This window comes from Pristiophorus japonicus, chromosome 5, assembly GCF_044704955.1.
Source record: "Pristiophorus japonicus isolate sPriJap1 chromosome 5, sPriJap1.hap1, whole genome shotgun sequence".
Lineage (NCBI taxonomy): Eukaryota > Metazoa > Chordata > Chondrichthyes > Pristiophoridae > Pristiophorus > Pristiophorus japonicus.
This window is the reverse complement of record NC_091981.1, coordinates 294,477,898-294,500,637: the sequence shown is the minus strand read 5'-3', so window position 1 is coordinate 294,500,637 and position 22,740 is coordinate 294,477,898. Positions and strand designations below refer to the sequence as shown.

The 22,740-nt window shown below is 44.4% G+C and overlaps 1 protein-coding gene across 20 annotated transcripts in view; it reads left to right on the top strand.

The window, feature by feature from the left end:
- The window catches only part of LOC139264761 (uncharacterized), a 460,034-nt gene that overhangs the window by 226,618 nt on the left and 210,676 nt on the right, over positions 1-22,740 (top strand). For 18 of the 20 annotated variants that reach the window (XM_070881860.1, XM_070881862.1, XM_070881856.1 and 15 more), the window contains 3 exons: positions 4,824-4,871; positions 15,035-15,094; positions 15,436-15,501. In XM_070881860.1, the coding sequence (XP_070737961.1) occupies positions 4,824-4,871; positions 15,035-15,094; positions 15,436-15,501 (174 nt within the window). The remainder of the gene's footprint in view (positions 1-4,823; positions 4,872-15,034; positions 15,095-15,435; positions 15,502-22,740) is intronic. The other 2 variants (XM_070881861.1, XM_070881853.1) reach the window with 1 other exon arrangement.

Below are 22,740 nucleotides of genomic sequence, written 5' to 3'. Positions count from 1 at the left end.
TATCATTGTCTTCTCCCTTCTCTCACACTGTTTTCTCCTCCCGCTCCACCCCACCTCTTTTCTCTCACTCTTTGCCCTCCCCAGTTCTCTAACCATGCTGGACCTGAAAATTCAGATTGGCCTTGACTATCTGTGCATACTGGTACTCAGTATATTCTAAAATAGGGATAGTGATGGCAAAGGTAAGAAGGTTTATTAAGTTTCTTGTTACATTTTTACGAGCAGCAGTGTCATTAGAATCATAGAATAGTAGAGCACAGAGGAGGCCATTCAGCCCATCGAGTCTGCACTGGCTGTTTTGGAGAGCAACCAAGTTAGTCCCACTCCCCCACTCTTTCCCCATATCCCTGCAATTCTTTCTCCTTCAAGTATTTAACCAATTCCTTTTTGAAAACTGCTATCGAATCGGTTTCCACCACCCTATCATGCAGTGCATTCCAAACCCTAAGCACTTGTTGCGAAAAAATATTTTTCCACCACCTTACCCCCTCCAAAGCCTTCACGTTTTTCCTAAAGTGTGGTGGCCAGAATTGAACACAATAGTCCAAGCTGGAGCAAAACTAGTGGTTAGCATAACTTCCTGGCTTTTGTATTATATGCCTCTATTTATAAAGCCCGGGATCCTACATACTTTAGTAATCTGTCCTGCCACCTTCAAAGATTTATGCACAAACACCCCAGGTCTCTCTGCTTTCGCACCCCCATTAATCAGTTGATTACCAGGAAATATTGGGCCTGAATTAATGGATCAAAGTAACAGGGAGACTCATGGGCCACCCCGACCTATGAGAGAACATCTCCGCAGGTCGCGGCTTCAAAAAGAGCTGGAGCGTCAGGCCCGAAGACGTCATGGGTCCTCCCGACCTGTGTGAGAACATCTCCGCAGGTTGGAGCTTCAAAAAGAGCTGGAGCATGCCACTGCAGATTACAGCGCGAGCTGACACAAATGTGCGATGGCTACGAGGTGGGCGATCGGGTGACGTCATCAGCACCCAGGTCGTTTGGAGCATTGGCAGGAACATCGGCTAAGCCCTGGTACAGTAGAGGACTGGGAAGCGCGTGGCGGACTTGCGACCAGTGATCGGGGCGGAGGAGCAATAAGGGAACGTGGCTGAGATTTGGTGGGTGATCGTGGCGGGGGTTCTGCAAATGTTTGGTGCAGAGGTGCGGCGGGAGATCGTGGCGGAGGTGTGGCGATTGTTTTTGTGGCGGAGGAGCAATGAGGGATCGTGGCGGAGGTTCAGCGAATGTTTGTGGCGGAAGAGCGGCGAGAAATCGTGGCGGAGGTACGGCGAATGAGGGTACAGGGCGCAGAAGAGCCAAGAGCCCAGGGGCAGAACGGGCCAGCCCACACTGCGATATGTGTGCACACTAGGTCCGTGCAGTGGAGCAGTTCTCCAGTCGTCCTGGTTAACCCTTGCCATTGGATCAATCCTGTTAAAAAAATCCACACACAGGCAGCTTCCACCCCCTCAATTGGAGTTCAGGGTTGCAACATCGGGTCCTTCATTGAAACATCTGTGAACTCTTGTGGAAGCATCTTCGTTCGAGGGACCTCCTATGACTTCATCAATGGCCTTCCCTTCATCAGAAGATCAGAAGTGGAGATGTTCAATGTTCCATTCCATTCATAATTTCTCAGACACTGAAGCAGTCCATGTACAAATTCAGTAAGACCTGCACAACATCAAGGCTTGGGATGATAAGTAGCCAGTAACATTCGTGCCACACAGGAGCCATATGAACATAAAATCATGACTGATCATCAATCTCAACTCCACTTTCCTGCCCAATCTCCATATCCCTGGATACCCCTAGAGTCCAACAATCTATCTCAGCCTTGATTATACTCACAGATTCAGCATCTACAGCCATTTAGGGTAGAGAATTCCAAAGATTCACAACCCTCTGAGTGGTGATATTCCTCCTCATCTGGGTCTTAAATGGCCTACCCCTTATCCTGAGACTATGCCCCCTATTCCAAGACACTCCAGCCAGGAAACAACCTCTAGCATCTATCATGTAAATTCTCTTCATAATCTTGTATGTTGCAATGAGATCACCTTTCATTCTTCTAAACTGAAGAGCATAGGCCCATTCTACACAACCTCTCATCATAGGCAGCTCTCTCATCCCAGGAATCAATCTCGTGAATTTTTTGCACTGCCTCCATGGCAAGTATATTCTTCCTTGGATAAGGAGACCAAAACTGTGTGCAGTACTCCAGGTGTGGTCTCAGCAAGGCCCTGTACAATTATAGCAAGACTTCTTTATTCTTATATTCCAACCCCCTTGCAATAAAGGCCAACATTCCTTATTGCTTGCTGTACCTGCATGCTAGCTTCCTGAGATTCTTGCACAAGGACACAAAAATCTCTCTAAACACCAACATTAAAAAGTTTTTCACTGTTGAAAAAATATTCTGTTTTTCCATTCTTCCTACCAAAGTGAAAAACCTCACATTTCCCTACATTATACTCCATCTGCCACCTTACTGCCCACTCACTATATCCCTTTGCAGACTCTGTGTTCTCCTACAGTCCCCCCTAGAATTGTATCATCAGCAAACTTGGATACAGTACACTCGGTTCATTCATCTAGGTCATTAATATAGATTGTAACTAGCTGAGGCCCCAGCACTGATCCTTGCGGCACCCACTAGTTACATCCTATCAACCTGCAGGATGTATTATCCCTACTCTCGGTTTTCTGTCCATTAACCAATCCTCTAATATAATACCCACAATGCCTTGAGCCCTTATCTTGTATAATAACCTTTTATGTGGCACCTTATCGAATCCATACCTCGGGAGCCTCTTATCAACAGAGCAGACATTGACAACGAGATTCAACAGCACCTCTAGTGCGCCAGTGCAGCCTTCGGCCGCCTGAGGAAAAGAGTGTTTGAAGACCAGACCCTCAAATCTGCCATCAAGCTCATGGTCTACAGGGCTGTAGTAATACCTAACCTCCTGTATGGCTCAGAGACATGGACTGTGTACAGTAGACACCTCAAGTCACTGGAGAAATACCACCAATGATGTCTCCACAAGATCCTGCAAATCCCCTGGGAGGACAGACGCACCAATGTTAGCGTCTTCGACTAGGCCAACATCCCCAACATTGAAGCACTGAGCACACTTGATCAGCTCCGCTGGGCAGGCCACATTGTTCGCATGCCAGACACGAGACTCCCAAAGCAAGTGCTCTACTCGGAACTCCTTCACGGCAAACGAGCCAAATGTGGGCAGAGGAAACGTTACAAGGACACCCTCAAAGCCTTCCTGATAAAGTGCAACATCCCCACTGACACCTGGGAGTCCCTGGCCTAAGTGGAGGAAGTGCATCTGGGAGGGCGCTGAGCACCTCGAGTCTCATTGCCGAGAGCATGCAGAAATCAAGCACAGGCAGCGGAAAGAGCGTGCGGCCAACCAGTCCCACCCACCCTTACCCTCAACGACTATCTGTCCCACCTGGGACAGGGACTGTGGTTCTTGTATTGGATTGTTCAGTCACCTAAGGACTCATTTTTAGAGTGGAAGCAAGTCTTCCTAGATTCCGAGGGTCTGCCTGTGATGATGATGATGATGATCCATGCTAATATAATATCCCCAACGCCTTGAGCCCTTATCTTGTGTAAAAACCTTTTATGTGGCACCTTATTGAATGCATTTTGCAAATCGAAATATACTACATCCATTGGTTCACCTTTATCTACCCTGCTAGTTTCATCCTCAAAAAACTCTAATTCTCTAACTCTAACTCTAACTTGTCAAATACGATTTCACTTTCATAAAACCTTGTTGTTGCTGCCTAATCATGTTATGATTTTCTAAGTGCCCTGATACCACTTCCTTAACATTCGATTCTTTCATTTTCCCAATGACTGCTTGGTGAGTGAAGCTCCAACAACAATCAAGAAGCTCAACATCATCCAGGATAAAGCAGCCCGATAGATGGGGTACCGATCAATCATCTTAGACATTCACTTCCTCCACCACTTGTGCACCATGGCTGCAGTGTGTACCATCTACAAGATGCACTGCAGCAACTCGCCAAGGCTTCTTCGACAATACCTCACAAATCCGCAATCTCAACCACCTAGAAGGGCAAGGGCAGCAGGCGCATGGGAACACCACCACATTCAAATTCCCCTCCGAGTCACATACCATCCCGACGTGGAAATATATTGCCATTTCTTCATCAGAACTGGGTCAAAATCCTGGCATTCCCTATGTACCTTCACCACACAAACTGCAGCGGTTCAAGGTGGCAGCTCAGCACCACATGGTGAAGGACAATTAGGGATGGGCAATAAATGCTGGCCTTGTGAGCGACGGCCACATCCCGTGAATGAATGAATAATAAAAAAACTTGCACTAGCAGTGTGATCAGGAATGTAAATTTGCCACCTGAAACCTCCAGGCCCAGTAAACGTTTTCCCATGAAAAATGGATAAGGAGTTAAATTTCTTCCCAATTGTAAACTGATAGCACACAGGCACAATCTGGATCAAATGTCCAACCTGTGGACCATCCTGCGTGTCAGTAAGTGACCCTACATTCTGCTGCTATGTTCAAGTTCAAGTCCTTTTTTTTCACTGAGAGCGATTAACTAACCCCCATTAAAAACCAAATAGATGTTCGTCTACCTCAACCCCACTTTACCTCCCTATACCCATATCCCCAAAATGGAGAGGAAGTCACATATCTGGGCTCTGACTTAACATTATGAGGTACATTTACTGTTAATTAACAGCCAACCGCATTCAGCACTTTCACTGATGTATAATGTGATCACTGAGACTTTCTCTTTACTGGCAGAATATGATATGACCGCAGATTCGTTTGACATACCACAGCGTACATGCCGTAAGTACATCTATAGATGGTCTTAAATTGAAAAAGAGGTTTTTTTCAGAAAAAGCCTTTGAAAGGAGTGCGGGCATTGGTGATCCAACATTCTGGGTCTGAACAGTAACTTGCCCATAATTCAGGATATGGTGAACTTCACAGCTTGGTTAGCCCATTATGGTCAATGGAAGCCAGGATACCGCTTGGTTAATGCTGAACCACAGAAACAAAAAGGTAACAGGGTCTATAGTGAATTGAGGGGGAGAGAATCTCGGAATTGACTTGATATGCATTTTTTTTAAATGGTACCTTTGATGATCTCAGGACATCCCATAAAACTTTACAGCCAATGAAATACTTTTGAACTGCTGTAATGTAGGCAACACGGCAGCCAATTTGCACACAGCAAGGTCCCACAAATAGCAATGTGACAATTACCAGATCACACCTGTTTCAGTGTTATTGGTTGAGGGATAAATGTTGGCCAGGACACCAGGGAGAACTCCTTTACTCTTCTTCAAAATAGACTGAGGCTCTTTTCTCCAGAAAAGAGAAGACAGAGGGGACCTGACAGAGGTCTTTAAAATTATGAAGGGATTCAATAGGGTAGACGTAAAGAAAATATTTCCACTTGTGGGGCAGTCCAGAACTAGGGGCCATAAATATAAGATAGTCACTAATAAATCCAATAAGGAATTTAGGAGAAACTTATTTACTCAGAGAATGGTGAGACTGTAGAACTCGCTACCAGATGGAGTAGTTGAGGTGAATAGCAGAGATGCACAAAGGGAATGTAGATAAGTGCATGAGGAAGAAAGGAATAGACTATGCAGATAAAGTGAGATGAAGGCTCGTGTGCAACATAAAAGATAATGTATTTGCTTCATAAGTTCTTTGCTATTAAAAACTAGGTGGTTTATTAACAAAGATTTATCACACTACACATTACCAGTTCTTCCACTAGGCTCACAACTGCATACCTCATTGTGGATGACTGTGGTTTTATTGAGTCTTGAACATCACGTGACTGGCTAAGCCACTCACAATGCAACAGCTCTACAAACCTGTGAGCATACTCACCAGGTGCATACATTACACTGCTTCGCCTTTTTTTAAGAAGCACGGTATTTATACAATATTTCAAAAAAATACTTACGATTACAATCTTACAAATTTGACTGCTGAGCCTGAGTATCTTGTTGTAAGCTTTTAACTTCCTCCTGCTCTGACCTTGATTTCTTTGCAATTGACTGGCTACGTCCATTTTCTATATTCTTATTTGACTCAGGAGACCGTCTTGGGGAATTTCAGTTTCCATGACGTGTAGCCCAAGGTTCCTGACCTCTATGTTCCTGTATCCTCTTAATTTCCTCGAAACCCTTACATCAGTCCTAGTGTTAGCTTTCTTCCCAAGATCTTGATATTCCCAGTTATTAATATCTTGTCTAGTTGGTTTGCGTTTTCTCATTGATCTTCTCATCTGAACCCCAACTTCACCGCCCACCCCCCCGGAAGATACAGAGTCTCTGCGAGATTGTCCCATACCCTCAGTTGGCTGCATCTGAGTTGGTGGTGATATGGACGTTGTGTCCGTTGAAGTAGTTGGACCTGTCTACTCACACTGTTCATCATCCAACTCAGACTCAATCATCTACTTGTGGTATCAAAGGTGCATCACGCGCAAGAAACATTTGATCCCATGAAGCTTCCTGATGTATTCACCAATTTTGACCAAGTACTGCTTGGTGTCACAAACCCGAATAATTGTACCAATGTCTCATTTGTGTGGACTTGCCCTTTTTCGATTGAGTGACAACTCTGACCGGATCACTCTTCTGAAAGCACCACTCTTTAATACCAGAATGATAATGATGTTTCTGCACCAATTGTACCTTTTCTACCTTATCAGACAAGTTTGGTTGCAATAAACTGAGATGCATCTTCAGCCTACACTTCATCAGTAATTCAGCAGGTGTGCACCCTGTTGTAGAATGGGGCATAGTTCTGTATTTGAAAAGGAAAATTTGCTAACCTATGCTTCATGCTTACCTCGCCACCTGGCTCATGATGCCCCTATGCGTAATCCGGATGGAAGCTGACCGGGAATACAACATGTCGCACATTGCGACGCGCAGCATAATAGAGAAGACTATTGGCATCTTGAAACTGCGTTTCCAATGCCTGGACCATTCCGGAGGCTACTTGCAATACTCCCCTAAGATTGTCGGTCAGTTCACTGTTGTTTGCTGCATGTTGCATAACTTAGCCATCATGAGGCAGCAGCATCTGGTCGTAGAAAACCCACCTGAGGCGAGAGTGGCTGATGTCGATGAGGAAGATGCAGATGAGGAGGAGGAGGAGGAGGAAGCCATGCAACTACCTGAACCTGGAGCACGATGATGGAGGAGAACAGGCCGTCGTGTCCCTTTAAACGGTTGCTCGAGCCTTGCGTCAGCAGTTCATTCGTGAACGCTTTGCTGCCTGAAGGCTCAGCGGCAACTATTCCACATTGACCATGTTTAATGTTTGGGCCTGTTCTGTAATGTTGTGTTGTGTTAATGGAACAAATGATGGAAATTATTCTTGTTTACTTCAAAAAGTTGTTAATAATGGAACAAATAATGTAAATGATTCAGTTATAATTTAAAATATATTTTATTCAAAAGTTTTACAAACATTTGTTGGTACTTAACTTAAATTAAAATATTCTTGTATCAAGCTTTAAAGTTTTCAGTTAAGATCACTTTCAAACTTGTAAATTTACATAACTTGCACAAAATGTTTAATTTGAGAATAGTTACAACAACAATAATAGCAACAACAACAGCAGCAAAGAAAGGCTGCACCCATTTCTCCTCCACCTTATTCTAAGACCTCCTGCTGCGCTTGGTCTTGGTGACTCCACCCCCGCCCACAGGCAGTGGCGCAACGTTTCTCGGGTTGGTACCAAGCTTATTCTTTCGAACATCTCAGGTAATGCGCACTTCATGATGGGGTGGGGGAGGGGCAGCGGGGGAGTGGCGGAGTCACCAATGTGGAGGGCCTGGCTTGGGCCTCTTCAAAGGCTGGTCTGGGGATTGGAGTGGGAGTGGCAGTTGATTCTGTCAATCGGCGCGGAGTCTGGGCGTCTTCCCTTATTGCATCAGCTACCTGCGACATTCCCTTCCTCATGTGCACAGACATTGTTTCGGCTGACTGAGACATTCCCTCCGTCATGTTCCTGGACAGTGTTTCCATTCCTCGAGAGAGTGTTGTTACTTCTCCTGACAGTCCCGATACCTGATCACCCACCCTACTGATGTTGTCCAGGAGTGCTCGGGTAAGGTCAATGCTCTCCGCACTCATTGCCATCATCTGTTAGATCTTGCACCTCAGGAGAGCACTGTCGAGCTCTCCTTCCCCTCATCACCCTGGATGTGGCTCGCTGCATCGCACTGGGACACGCAGCCTCAGATGGTGGGGCCCTTGGTATGCCTCGCTGCACCCCACTGGAATCCCCAGCCTTGGACGGTGGCAAACCATGGAATGTCCCACCAACACTCATACCACTCATACCACTCAGGGAAGGGGTTGGCATCTCAATGGGCGGCAGCTGCACCTACTCCAGACTGAGTACAACAGTGGGGGCTTCATCCATCCCCTCTCCCTCATGCTCCTGGTCTGGAAGGTGGGATTGGAAGATGTTCTCCTCTTCAGGCTCGTCCGCATCTGAATCTTCTTCTGTATCGGCTCTAGCCTCGTCAGAGTTGGCCTCAAGTTCAGCAAAATATAACCGAACAGACAAATGGTTAGCAACAGAGGAGGGGGCAGGGTGGCATGGGTAGGCTCACACAGTGCAGGCAGCAGGCTCATTTGAAAGACCACGATGAATGATAGCACATTGCATCAACCGAAGCATAGCTGATGGAGACAACCCCATGAACCGAAGCCCGCGCAGTATGTAACATTTATCAAAGCCAGACTGTGGAATTTGCAGGACTTACCCTCTCCCTCGAGTTTGTGCCCAGCTTGTGCAGTGGTGATTGTTTTTCTCCAGGCAGGACCCATCAAAGCAGCGACCCTGTCTTCCAAGGGGGTCAGTGGGTGCAGATTTGCCGGGCCTCCTCCTGTTCGAGTTCTTTCCCTTTTGTTGTGTGCCACCTTCCTCTTCAAAGATGAAAATATAACTTTTTAAGGGACGGTGTTTTTCTGCTAGTTGGGACGTATACAGATGGTCACATTTACAATTTCATTGAATAAATGAAAATATTACTTACACTAACTACTTGACCAAGGTCCTGCCACTTCTTTTTACACTGGCCTCCAGATCTCGGGGTGGTCACCATTGCACAGTAATCTTCTGCAAGTTTGTTCCAGCGTTTCTTCATTTCTTTTCATGAAACTTTTATGTGACCTCTGCTGGTGTCCAGCTCATGTCATCTGCCTCAAACACAGTAACTAGTGCCTCCACTTCATCCTGCAAGAAATTCTTGGTCCTTGCGCCGCGTTGCATCTTGTATTGTAGCTCCGATTTTTCCAATGAGAATTAAAGTTCTCACACTCAACTGGCAGATCGGGAGCTGTGCTGGGCATGCATGCCCTTAGGAATTACATCAAAATCACCCCTTTTTTTTCCTCGTGCATGTGCAGAAGGGGGGGGCATCATTTTTTTGCTGCAGACAGTAGGCTCCACCTTCCGAAGCTACAGGACAGGCTGCGCGGCGCCAATTTCAAAAATTAGAACGGGGAAACTTGCTACTTTTTTGGGGGGAGTAGTTGGGGCCAAGAAAAATGGGCGTAACTCTAGCAATACGCCAAAAAATGGCACTGGGGAAAATTGAGCCCCAAGAGCTGGGAAGTGTGATTAGGCTGGATAGCTTTGTTGGCCAGCACGGACACTGTTGGCCAAAATGGCTTCCGCCGTCCTGTAAATCTCTATGATTATTCAACCCAGGCCAATAAACAAAACTTCAGGCCACCCCTTTCATGCCCACGATGCCAGTATGCTCACCGCGAAGTTCCATCAAGACTTTTTGCCTGTAGTGCACTGGGAATGACTACTCTCAGGCCCCATTTTAGGCATCCCTGCTCACGTGATAAACCGAGTCAACGATGATAAAAGGGCATTATCCCCTTGTCTAAATGCGTCTGATCTTCAGATCACCCTTGCATCCGCTGAAACGTGGCATCTTTCTGCGTGTGCTCTGCAATAACAGGGGCGGTGACTGGAAAGTCCTCATCAACAACATCTAGAGTAAAGGTTGGCTGTTCGCGGTCAATTCCAGAAACTTCACAAGACAACCTTGAAAGGGCATCCGCCACTGCATTCTGCTTCGATGTACGATACTCGATTTTAAAAAATGTACTGAGACAATAAAATAGTCCATCTTTGCATCCGGTAAGCTGCCATAGATGGAATTGCTGTGTTTGGGCATAGGATACCTTAGTAATGGTTTGTGATCGGTTACTAGCGTGAATTGGCATTCCAAAAGAAACTGGTAAAACTTTTTAATACCAAATATTTCTCAATCTGGGCATAATTTTGATCGCGTATGCTCAACAAAAGCAATGCAAAGGCAACCGATTTTTCCTGCCCATCATTCATAAAATGGCTCATCACTATTCCTATACCATACCCAAAGGCATCACATGCTAGTCTTAGTTCATGAGTCAGATTATAATGGCCAAGAAGAGCACTACTTCTCAAGCGTCGTTTGCATGTGTGGTATGCATTTTGTTGCTCTTTGTCCCATATCCAACCCACACCTTTAATAAATAATGGAGTGGTGCGTGCACCGTTGCTAGCCCTGGAAGGAAACAAGCATGTCTAAAAAGAAGGACCATGTCTAAAAAGGATTGTAATTCGGTAATGTTTTTCAGCTCCTGAGCCCTCATGATGGCTTGCACTTTCTCCTTAACTGGTTGGAAACCATTTTCATCAACCCGTAATCCTAGATAAACCACCTCATGCTATATGAATGTACATTTACTCATCTTCAGCTTCAGATTATGGTAATTGAATCATCTGAATACTTCTAAAATTTTCAGATTTTCCTTCCCTGTGGCAGTGGCTATCAACACATCATCTTGATTGCATAAATAGTGATTTATTCCCTCCAAGATCTGATCCATGGTAATCTGAAATATCTTTGGTAACTTAGTGTATGAATATATCCTGTGTGTGTGTTAACTGTCAGATACTGCTGATTATCCTTGCCAACTTAGAGTTGAGCATAGGCATGGGACAGTTCCAGTTTTGTGAAGACTTTGGCTCCTGCCAATTCTGCATATAGGTTCTGTGATGTCGGTAAAGGGTACTGTTCATCAACAACTGCTCGATTCAGGGTAATTTTATAATCCCTACAGAGCCGTACCATTTTGTCTGCCTTCAGAACTGCAACTAATGGGGTGGTCAAGTCACCCCTATCAGTCTTCACTAAAACTGTTTTTCCCCAACTTATCAAACTCTTGCTCAACCTGTGATTTTAATGCATATGGTATCAGCCTTGGTCTACAAAAAAAATGGGTTGGACAACCGACCTAATCTGAATATGTGCACTGTATCCCTGATGCCCTCATGTGAGCCCTCAAAGATGTTACCATATTTCTCCAGCAGAGTACCTAGCCGAGACTTAACCATTTCTGTACTACAGATGCTATACCAATCCAAATGAAGCACACTTAGCCAACCTTTGGCCATAAGTGTCAACCGATTGACATATTTCGCTATAATAATAGGTAATCTTGCTTGTTGCCCCTGGTATTGTACTATACACTCCATTTGTCCAAGCATCCGTAGTTTTTAACCCTGAATATGTTTTCAGTTTCACTGAGCTCGCCTTTAATGGCATGCCCCCGAAATTCTTGTAATTCACATTCCGACTCATTATTGAGCAATCAGTCACTGTATCTATTGTCAGACAGGGTATTAATCCATCGATTATTAATCAGTACTAACATTCTGAAATCCTGACATAAGGAATTGCTTTGCCCTTCACTGCATATACATCAAGACCTACACTGTTCTGAACAATTTCCATCCAGTGAAGTCTTTGATTATTGTTGGGCCTGTCCTTGGATTTACGTGCAACTTTAATAAGAACAGAAGAAATTGGAACAAAAGTCAGCCATATGGCCCCTCGAGCTTGCTCCGCTATTTAATACGATCATGGCTGATCCGATCATGGACTCAGGTCCACTTCCTTGCCCGCTCCCCATAACCCCTTATTCCCTTATCAGTTAAGAAACTGTCTATCTCCATCTTAAATTTATCCAATGACCCAGCTTCCACAGCTCTCTGAGTCAGCGAATTCCACAGGATTTGCAACCCATTCTGTGTCCCCTTACGTGGCATTGGTAGCATCTTGTCCACTTGAACCGACACTGTTGTGCGGTATGGTTCCAATTACACCTATAACATCTATTCTTCTTGGTTTCATTCATAACTCTCCATCCAAATAGGGCTCACAATCTTCTGTGTTTCTACAGTCCTCTGGCTGTGAACTGCTACTACTGCCGGAAATGGGTGATATTCCCTAATATTTTTTCTGCCATTTCCATGGAGGTGGCTATCTTGGAATCTCTTTCAAAAGAGAGATCATTCATACCTAACAATTTTGACTGGATGCACTCATCCGTTAATCCACACACAAATTTATCCCTGGCTTAGGAATCCTCCAAAATTGCAGTGTAGAGAAAATGCTCTTATGGCAACAAGGTATTCACTGATGGTTTCATCAGGCCTCTGGTTTCTCATTGCAAGCTTATAGCTCTCTGCTATTTCTAAAGGCTGTGGATCAAAATGATTCTAGAATGTTTGTAGTATGTCTGAGAATGAAGCATCCTTAACCTCTCAGGGTTAACAAATTCACCAAGATACTATAATTCTCTGCTCAAATCATGACTGACAGAATAACTTTCATCTTCTCCTGAACTGCTTGATTCATTAATTGCGAATCTGCCACACCTGCTGGGACTTCATTGACATCATTAGCTCTAAAAAAACATTTACAATCTTTCCCTGTAGGATCTAAACAATTCCTCGTTCTTGTCAAAAGCTCCTGTTGTCACATCCATGTTGCTTTCTTAGCTTAATAGCCATTAATTACTCTCAATAATCTCAAATTGCTTTTAAATAACTCTAAATGGCTTTCCACAAGCTCTTTTTGTCAGTTCCCCACTGTTCACTACTCACAAAAAAATTGGTACCGCCAATTCGGGAACCACACTGCCAGTATACCTTCTTGCTGTGCTCCACTTGGATTTGCCTTCAAAAGGAAATTTCACCAACATTTCTTTATGAAGAAACTCCTATTCTCGTCACCAGTTTGTAATGTATTTGCTTCAAGGGTTATTTGCTTCAGAATTCATAGCAACACATTGCTATTAAGAATTAGTTGGTTTATGAACAAAGGTTTAACAATCATAATGCCCATTACTAGTTCATCCACTAGGATCACCAGTACATCCATGATTGTGAATGACCTAGACCCAACTGACTGGGGTTTTATTGAATGTTGTGAACATCACGTCATTGGCTAAACCACTCACAATGCAACATCTCTACAACTATTTTAAACACACAATTAGCCAAGTGCCCCCCTTGTTAAAGGGGCACAACAACTAGCAAATCAAAGAAATCAAATTAAAATTTGGTTGCCAGGGGTGATGATGCACTCCAGTCTCTCTGGTGCTCACCAGGAGTGTACCGGTAGACGCCCCATGCTCCAGCTCCAGGAATACCCTAGGCGATTGTAGCCGCGGAAGAGAGGCAGGCAGTTGGGCTGAACGACCGGCTCAACTGCCCGCTGCCTGGACCTGTTAATGGACACCTTGGCCAGGCCCAGGAGAAGTCCCACAAGAGGATCTTCCATCCTGCACACTTCCCTCCGCACTGGGTCCCCAAAGATCAGGAGCATGGGACTGAAGTGCAGCCAGAAAGTGAGGAGCAGCCCCTTCAAATAATGGAAGAGGGGCTGCAGCCTCACACACTGTACATATACATGGAACACAGACTCCTCCAGACCGCAGAAAATGCAGGCGGCCTGTGAGTCCATGAACAGACTTAAAAACTTATTGCACAGGACTACCCCATGCAACACCCTCCAGGCCAAGTCACCAATAGATAAAGAGAGGACTCCCGCGTAGAGAGTACTCCACTGGGGAGCCCCGCCTCTTTCAGATGGCAAGATGATATGCCATGGCATGTCCAGATGGCAGACAAGGATGGCAAAATAGAGGGTGTGCAAGAGGAATCCCCTCCGCAGAACTGAAAGGCACGGAGGGGATTTCCCCGAGAAGGCTCAAGTTGTGAGGCGCCGGCTCCCGAGGGAGATTTCGGGGCTTGGTGCCGATAAGGAATTCCGTCCAGGTGGAGGTCAGTTCGGATGGGATCACCCCACATGTTCCTTCCGCTGCCTGCGCTTGATTTCTGCATGCTCTCAATGACGAGACTCGAGGTGCTCAGCGCCCTCCTGGATGCACTTCCTCCACTTAGGGTGGACTTTGGCCAGGGACTCCCAGGTGCCAATGGGGATGTTGTACTTTATCAGGGAGGCTTTGAAGGTGTTTTGTAACATTTCCGCTGCCCACCCTTGGCTCGTTTGCCGTGAAGGAGTTGCGAGTAGAGCGCTTGCTTTGGGAGTCTCGTGTCTGGCATGCGAATTATGTGGCCTGCCCAGTGGAGCTGATCAAATGTGGTCAGTGCTTCAATGCTGGGGATGTTGGCCTGGACGAGGACGCTAACGTTGGTGCATCTGTCCTCCCAGGGGATCTGTAGGATCTTGCGGAGACATCGTTGGTGGTATTTCTCCAGCGACTTGAGGTGTCTACTGAGTGCAGTGCTGCACTGTCGGAGGTGCTGTGTTTTGGACGAGACGTTAAACCGAGGCCCCACCTGCCTTCTCAGGTAGATGTAAAAGGTCCCATGAAACTATTTTGAAGAAGAACAGGGGAGTTATCCCCGGTGTCCTGGCCAATATTTATCCCTCAATCAACATAACAAAAATAGATTATCTGGTTAATTTCACATTGCTGTGCGCAAGTTGGCTCCGGTTTTCCCATAGTACAACAGTGACTACATTCCAAAAGTACTTGATTGGCTGTAAAGTGCTTTGGGACATTCAGTGATCGTGAAAGGTGCTATATAAATGCAAGTCTTTTTTTCTTTTTACTGAGTGTTGCTCTTTTTTGTTCAATGCCAGGCTTACCAAATATGAATTCTTCCATGATAGACGATTTGGAGAATGACTATCACCATCAAGGTAACTTGACTTTAATATTAATGAGATCATCTAAGTCATGGAATCACATGAAAGAATAGAATAAGGAGAAACTGCTTCCACTGGCAGGTGGGTCTGTAACCAGAGGACTCAGATTTAGGATAATTGGCAAAAGACCCAGAGGGGAGATGAGGACAATTTTTAATACAGTGAGTTGCTACTCTTGAAAAGAAAAAATGGCAAGACTACGGGGATAGAGCTGGGAAGTGGGACGACAAATGATAAGTAGTAAGAGCTTGTTCCCCATTACGAGATTCATTGTTTGTTTTGGGTTTTTGATGTGAAAGGCATTGTCTGAATATTTTTTATTCTCTATTTGACAGACTTTGGAAATTTGTCCTCCATATTCAGTGCAGATTCACAACATGAAGTTGAGGACCTCAGTTCAGGTAACCGGAACTTAATACTGAAAAGGTCACATAGTTCATGTTGTGATGAGAGTGACAGAAATAAGAAAAGTTTTCAATTGACTATGTTCCAGAAATGTGGTTTGAAGGTGACAAAGCCACTTGGCACATTGATCTTCCAAAGTGCAATGCCACAGAGCACCAGCACATCGGTTCCCCTCTGTGATTCTGCACGAGGTGGGATTAATGCTGAGACCCACAGTGCTTGACATACTAGGGCACTTTGGGCACTGGAGCCCCTGATGGTATGGGGCACAGAATTGCAAACCCTGATCCCTGCAGTAAGTGCTGAGCAGTAGAGGTGGAAGGTTCATAGGGTATTAGGAACCTGCTCATCAACAATACACAAAGTTCATCAAATGAGCGAAACAGTGCCATTAGGCACCGACATTGTTATCTTGATGGGACAAGTAGTCCCGCTACCATTTGTCCTGTACAGGGATGGCTCAGCATGGTTAAATGATACAGAATACAACTTGTATGAACTTAGAAACGCATGAGGAAGGATATTAGATCCATGGAAGGTTACAGCCAAGATTCACTGGAATGACATTGGGATTGACAGGCTGCAGTTATGACAGGAACCAAGGCCTTTTCACTTGTAGAGAGAATGTGAAGGAGTGATAGAGCCTTTTAAAATTATGAAAGGGTTGAAGGGTGTAAAGTGAGAGATTGTTTTCATAGATTGGGGATTTAGTAACATTGATATAAAATGAAATAGTGAACAGACAGTGTAATGGGATAAGCACAGACAACTCCAGTTCAAGAACGAGCACCTGTGCAGGAATGAGGGGCCAAAGGGCCTTCTTTACATTCTGATTGTATGAAGAAGTTCATTATTTTGTTAGACGAACATAGCAACACAGTTCACTTTGTAATACAAATCCAAATATATATACATGGGGTGAAAGTCATTACATAACTGAGAGCGCAAACTATTATCTTAAAACCCTCTGATAAAAGAGATATTAGGCAACATTTTCTAATCAATGGGATTGCCCAAATAAGCCACTCCCTACAGCATAATGAATTGCTCGAACATAATGACCATGTAGATGCCGCTCACACATTTAAAGGTAAAAGTGCCTGAAGTGCATATCAGGAGCTTGGGCTATTATTTTTTTAATAATTCATTCTCAGGATGTGGGTGTCACTGACAAGGCCGGAATTTATTGCCCTTCCCTGTGATATAACTGAATGGTTTGCTAGGCCACTTCAGAGGGCATGTTGGTGTGGGACTGGAGTCACATATAGGACTAGAATGGATAAGGGCAGCAGGTTTCCTTCCCTAAAGGACATTTCCGAGCCAGTGAGTTTTTATGCCAACCCGATAGCTCCATGGTCACTTTTACAGATGGCTGCTTTTTATTGAAACTAAATTCAAATTCTGCAACTGTTATGCAGGGGATTTGAACTCATGTTCCCTGAATTTTTAAATCCAGCAACATAACCACTCCACCATCATACCCATGTATGACAAGGCATGACAGAAGGCATCAGTGCTGAATTTCACATACCCACCTTTATGCCAACCAACCGTTTCATACAGGTCCCAGCGCACCTTCCTGTCAATGATAACTGCATCTGTAGGTTCCTGGTCAGAATAGAGTCAGTGGCACGGCTGTGCTGTCATCTTTCCAACATTGGGGCTCACTGTCAATCCCAGTCAAGGCCATCACAGCTCTCAAAAATCTCTAGTTCTGCCTGATTCCAGGCGAGAATCTGCGGTCTCAGCAATACCCGCAATCTTTTCACTCAGAGGTCATTGTGTTACTGACTGAGTCAAAAGTCATTGATGGCATCAATGTGGCCATCCAGGCAGCAAAGTCCAATTCCTTCTCCAGCACCATCACTTGTTACCCCCGCACCTGTGCATATTTACTCACCCAATGCAACCATCTGACGCTTAATAACTGCATCTCCAGGTCATGTGAGAGGGACACAGGGTTTTGAGGCTCTGTCTTGGGATTGGCATTGATTAAAGGCCTACAACGACAGAAACAGTTTAAATGTTAGTTCCAAGGCATAATATCAAACAGAGCTTGCAATGCAGCCTGCATGTGAAATTTGTGTGCTTTTGTGTATTCTGCTTTGTAGGAGTGAATGAGATGGGGCATCATATATGAGATCTGGATGATACTAGCCCTGAGCTTCCCCTACTCTCCCTGTGAAATGATATCCAGGGAGAAATCCTCCAAGAGAGATGTCAGGCTTCTAATTTGTGAGTTCCCCTTCCAGTTTGGATCTATTCCGATCTGGTTTGTGCCATCTTGTGATGGAAGTAGTCTTGAAATGAGCTGGACCAGTTCCTAGTTGGAGCAGAGATTGTGTCACACAAGAGGTAGGTACCAAGTAATATAAATCATGGTCAATGAAGCATAGGAACAGGAGTAGGCCAATCAACCCCTCAAGCCTGTTCTATTAGATCATGGCTGATCTGCATCTTACGCTATCTATCCACCTTGGTTTCATAACCCTAAATACCCTTACTGAACAAAAGTATTTTCAATTGACCCAGTCTGAACAGGAGAGAGAGCATTCCAGATTTCCACTTCCCTTTGTGTGCTTCTTGATATCAACTCTAAATGGTTTAGTTCCAATTTTAAGCTAATACTCCCTTGTTCTGGATTTATGGACTAGTTTTGATCACCATCGGAGAGGAATTTTCCAAATATCCCCAACCCCACCCCTTCCAAATAGAACTTGCTTTTTAAAACCTGCTTTTCACATCTTCCAGGAGATAACATGGCACTTGGTGGCTAGGGCGGTCTTGGTTGTGAAGCATAACGCATGGGACAGGCAAGCTGGTCTTTTCCTGTCTAACATTTCCGTCCATTTGTACTTTGACTGCCATTAGTTTTTTCCCCTGCAACCTTGCGAAAAGTTCAAAATGTATATTTAACTGGATGCATTCCATCAAAATTTAGCTGCAGCCCTTTAAAAATGTAATCAAACAAAGATTCACACTAGGAATTCAGCAAACATTACATTTACAATTTTTACATGCAAATTCAAGCCAATTTCTTTTACTGAGAGAAACATAGAAACATAGAATATAGGTGCAGGAGTAGGCCATTCGGCCCTTCGAGCCTGCACCACCATTCAATAAGATCATGGCTGATCATTCACCTCAGTACCCCTTTCCTGTTTTCTCTCCATGCCCCTTGATCCCTTTAGCCGTAAGGGCCATATCTAACTCCCTCTTGAATATATCTAACGAACTGGCATCAACAACTCTCTGCAGTAGAGAATTCCACAGGTTAACAACTCTCTGAGTGAAGAAGTTTCTCCTGATCGCGGTCCTAAATGGCTTACCCCTTATCCTTAGACTATGACCCCTGGTTCTGGACTTCCCCAACATAGTGAACATTCTTCGTGTATCTAACCTGTCCAGTACCATCAGAATTTTATGTTTCCATGAGATCCCCTCTCTTTCTTCTAAACTCCAGTGAATACAGGCCCAGTCTCTTCTCATATGTCAGTCCTGTCATCCTGGAAATCAGTCTGGTGAACCTTCGCTGCACTCCCTCAATAGCAAGAATGTCCTTCTTCAGATTAGGAGACCAAAACTGAACACAATATTCCAGATGAGGCCTCACCAAAGCCCTGTACAACTGCAGGAAGACCTCCCTGCTCCTATACTCAAATCCCCTAGCTATGAAGGCCAACATTGCATTTGCCTTCTTCACCGCCTGCTGCACCTGGTTCAATGACTGATGACACGCAGGTCTCGTTGCACCTCTCCTTTTCCTAAACTGCCGCCATTCAGATAATATTCTACCTTCCTGTTTTTGCCCCCAAAGTAAATAACCTCACATTTATCCACATTATACTGTATCTGCCATGCACTTGCCCACTCATCTAACCTGTCCAAGTCAACCTGCAGCTTCTTAGCATCCTCCTCACAGCTCACACCGCCACCCAGCTTAGTGTCATCTGCAAACTTGGAGATATTAAACTCAATTCTTTCATCCAAATCATTGATATATATTGTAAATAGCTGGGGTCCCAGCACTGAGCCCTGCGGCAGTCCACTAGTCACTGCCTGCCATTCTGAAAAGGACCCATTTATCCTGACTCTCTGCTTCCTGTCTTCCAACCTGTTCTCTATCCACGTCAATACATTACCCCCAGTACCATGTGCTTTAATTTTGCACACTAATCTCTTGTGTAGGACCTTGTGAAAAGCCTTTTGAAAGTCCAAATACACCACATCCACTGTCCACTCTACTAGTTACATCCTCGAAAAATTCTAGAAGATTTGTTAGGCATGATTTCTCTTTCATAAAACCATGCTGACTTGGACCGATCCTGCCACCGCTTTCCAAATGTGCTACTATTTCACCTTTAATAATTGATTCCAAGATTTTCCCCACTACTGATGTCAGGCTAACCGGTCTATAATTACCCGTTTTCTCTCTCCCTCCTTTTTTTAAAAAAGTGGTGTTACATTAGCTATCCTCCAATCGATAGGAACTGATCCAGAGTCGATAGACTGTTGGAAAATGATCACTAATGCATCCACTATTTTTGGGGCCACTTCCTTAAGTACTCTGGGATGCAAAAGATCAGGCCCTGGGGATTTATCAGCCTTCAATCCCATCAATTTCCCTAACACAATTTCCTGACTAATAAGCATTTCCTTCAGTTCCTCCTTATCGCTAGACCCTCGGTCCCCTAATATTTCCAGAAGGTTATTTGTGTCTTCCTTCTTGAAGACAGAACCAAAGTATTTGTTCAATTGGTCTGCCATTTCTTTGTTCCCCATTATAAATTCACCTGATTCTGACTGCAAGGACCTACGTTTGTCTTCACTAATCTTTTTCTCTTCACATATCTATAGAAGCTTTTGCAGTCAGTTTTTATGTTCCCTGCAAGCTTCCTCTCATACTCTATTTTCCCCCTCCTAATTAAACCCTTTGTCCTCCTCTGCTGAATTCTAAATTTCTCCCAGTCCTCAGGTTTGCTGCATTTTCTGGCCAATTTATATGCCTCTTCCTTGGATTTAACACTATCCCTAATTTCCCTTGTTAGCCACGGTTAAGACACCTTCCCCGTTTTATTTTTACTCCAGACAGGGATGTACAGCAGACACCTCAACTTGCAGGATTTTTTCCAATAGTTTTCCCACCACTGAGGTTAGGCTGACAGGCCTGTAATTATTCGGCCTATCCTTTTTTCCTTCTTAAACAAGGGTACTACATTAGCAGTCCTCCAATCCTCCGACACCATGCCCATATCCAAAGAGGACTGGAAAATGATGGTCGAGGTCTCTGCTATTTCCTCTTTTACTTCGCTCAACAGCCTGGGATGCATTTTATCCGGGCCTGGGGACTTATCTAGTTTCAAAGCTGCTAAACCCCTTAATACTTCCTCTTTCACTATATTTATTTCATCCAGAATATCACACTCCTCCTTGATAGCAGCATCTGCATTGCCCCTTTCCTTTGTGAAAACAGATGCAAAGTATTCGTTAAGAAACCTACCAACATCTTCCACCTCCAAACAAAGATTACCCTCATTGTCTCTAATAGGCCCTTTCCTTTCTATAGTTACCTTCTTACTCTTAATATATTTATAGAACATCTTAGTGTTTTCTTTAATTTCACTGGCCAAGAATTTCTCGTGCTCTCTCTTAGCATTCCTAATATCCTTTTTAATTTTGCCTCTTAACTTTCTATATTCCTCTAAAGATTCTAAAGTATTTAGCCGTTGATATATGACATAAGCATCCCTTTTTTCTTTATCCTCCCCTGTAAGTCCCTAGACATCCGGGGCTCTAGAATTATTTTTCCCAGACTTTTTCTTTAAGGGCACATGTTTGGCCTGAGCATTCCGGATCTCCTCCCACTGTTCCGACACTGATTTACCCACAAGTAGCTGTTTCCAGTCCACTATGGCCAAATCAATCCTTAACTTAGCAAAATTAACTTTTCCCCAATTCGGAACTTTTATTCAAGGCCTATTCTTGTCTTTATCCATAACCTACTTGAATCTGACTGAATTATGATCACTGGCACCCAAGTGCTTCCCCACTAATACCCCTTCAACCTGCCCAGCTTCATTCCCCAAAACTAAATCCAAGACCACCCCCTCTCGTGTTGAGCGTACTATATACTGACTAAAAAAATTGTCTTGAATGCATCTCAAGAATTCCGCACCCTCTATACCCTTCACACTAAATTTGTCCCAATCAATATTTGGATAGTTAAAATCCCTACTTTACTATCCTATGGTTTTTAGACTTCACAGCAATTTGCCTATATATTTGCTTCTCTATCTCCCTCCCAATATTTGGGGGTCTATAATACATGCCCAGCAGTGTGATCGCCCCTTTTTTATTTTTCAATTCGACCCATATGGCCTCATTTGATGATCCCTCTAACATATCATCCCTCTTCACCGCTGTAATAGTTTCTTTAATCAGTACCGCAACCCCGCCTCCCCTTTTTACCTCCCTCTCTATCTTGTCCAAAAATCCTGTAGTCAGGAATATTGATCTGCCAAACCTGCCTCTCTTTCAGCCATGTTTCTGTAATAGCTATAACGTCATACTCCAAAGTATCTACCTGTGCTCTGAGCTCATCTGCCTTATTCGCTATACTCCTTGCATTAAAGTATATACCATTCAGCACAGGAAGACCTCCTTGCTTACTACTTACTCAGCCCTATTTCCTCTGTCTTACAGATTCACTTTCTAGATTCTTGCTATCCAACTTCTGCTTTACTTCCCTCCCTTTTGAATTCGTTCTCAGGTTCCCATCCCCCTGCCAAGCTAGTTTAAACTCTCCCCAACAGCACGAGCAAAAGCCCCCGCAAGGATATTGATCCCGGCGCTGTTGAGGTGCAACCCGTCTGGTTTGTACAGGTCCCATCTTCCCCAGAAGCAGTCCCAATGCCTCAAGAATTTAAAGCCCTCCCTCCTACACCAATTACCCAGCCACGTGTTCATCCTCTCTACCCATCTTTTCTTATACTCATTAGCACGTGGTACCAGTAGTAATCCGGAGATTACTACCTTTGAGATCCTACTCTTTAATTTTCTTCCTCGCTCCCTAAATTCTTCCTCATCCCTCATTTTACCTATGTATTTGGTCCCGATATGGACCACGACCTCTAGTTGTTTCCCCTCCCCCCCACCCCAGCAGGATGCTCTGCGTCTGCTCTGTGTCATCCTTGACCCTAGCACCAGGGAGGCACAAAACCTTGCGGGAGTCACGT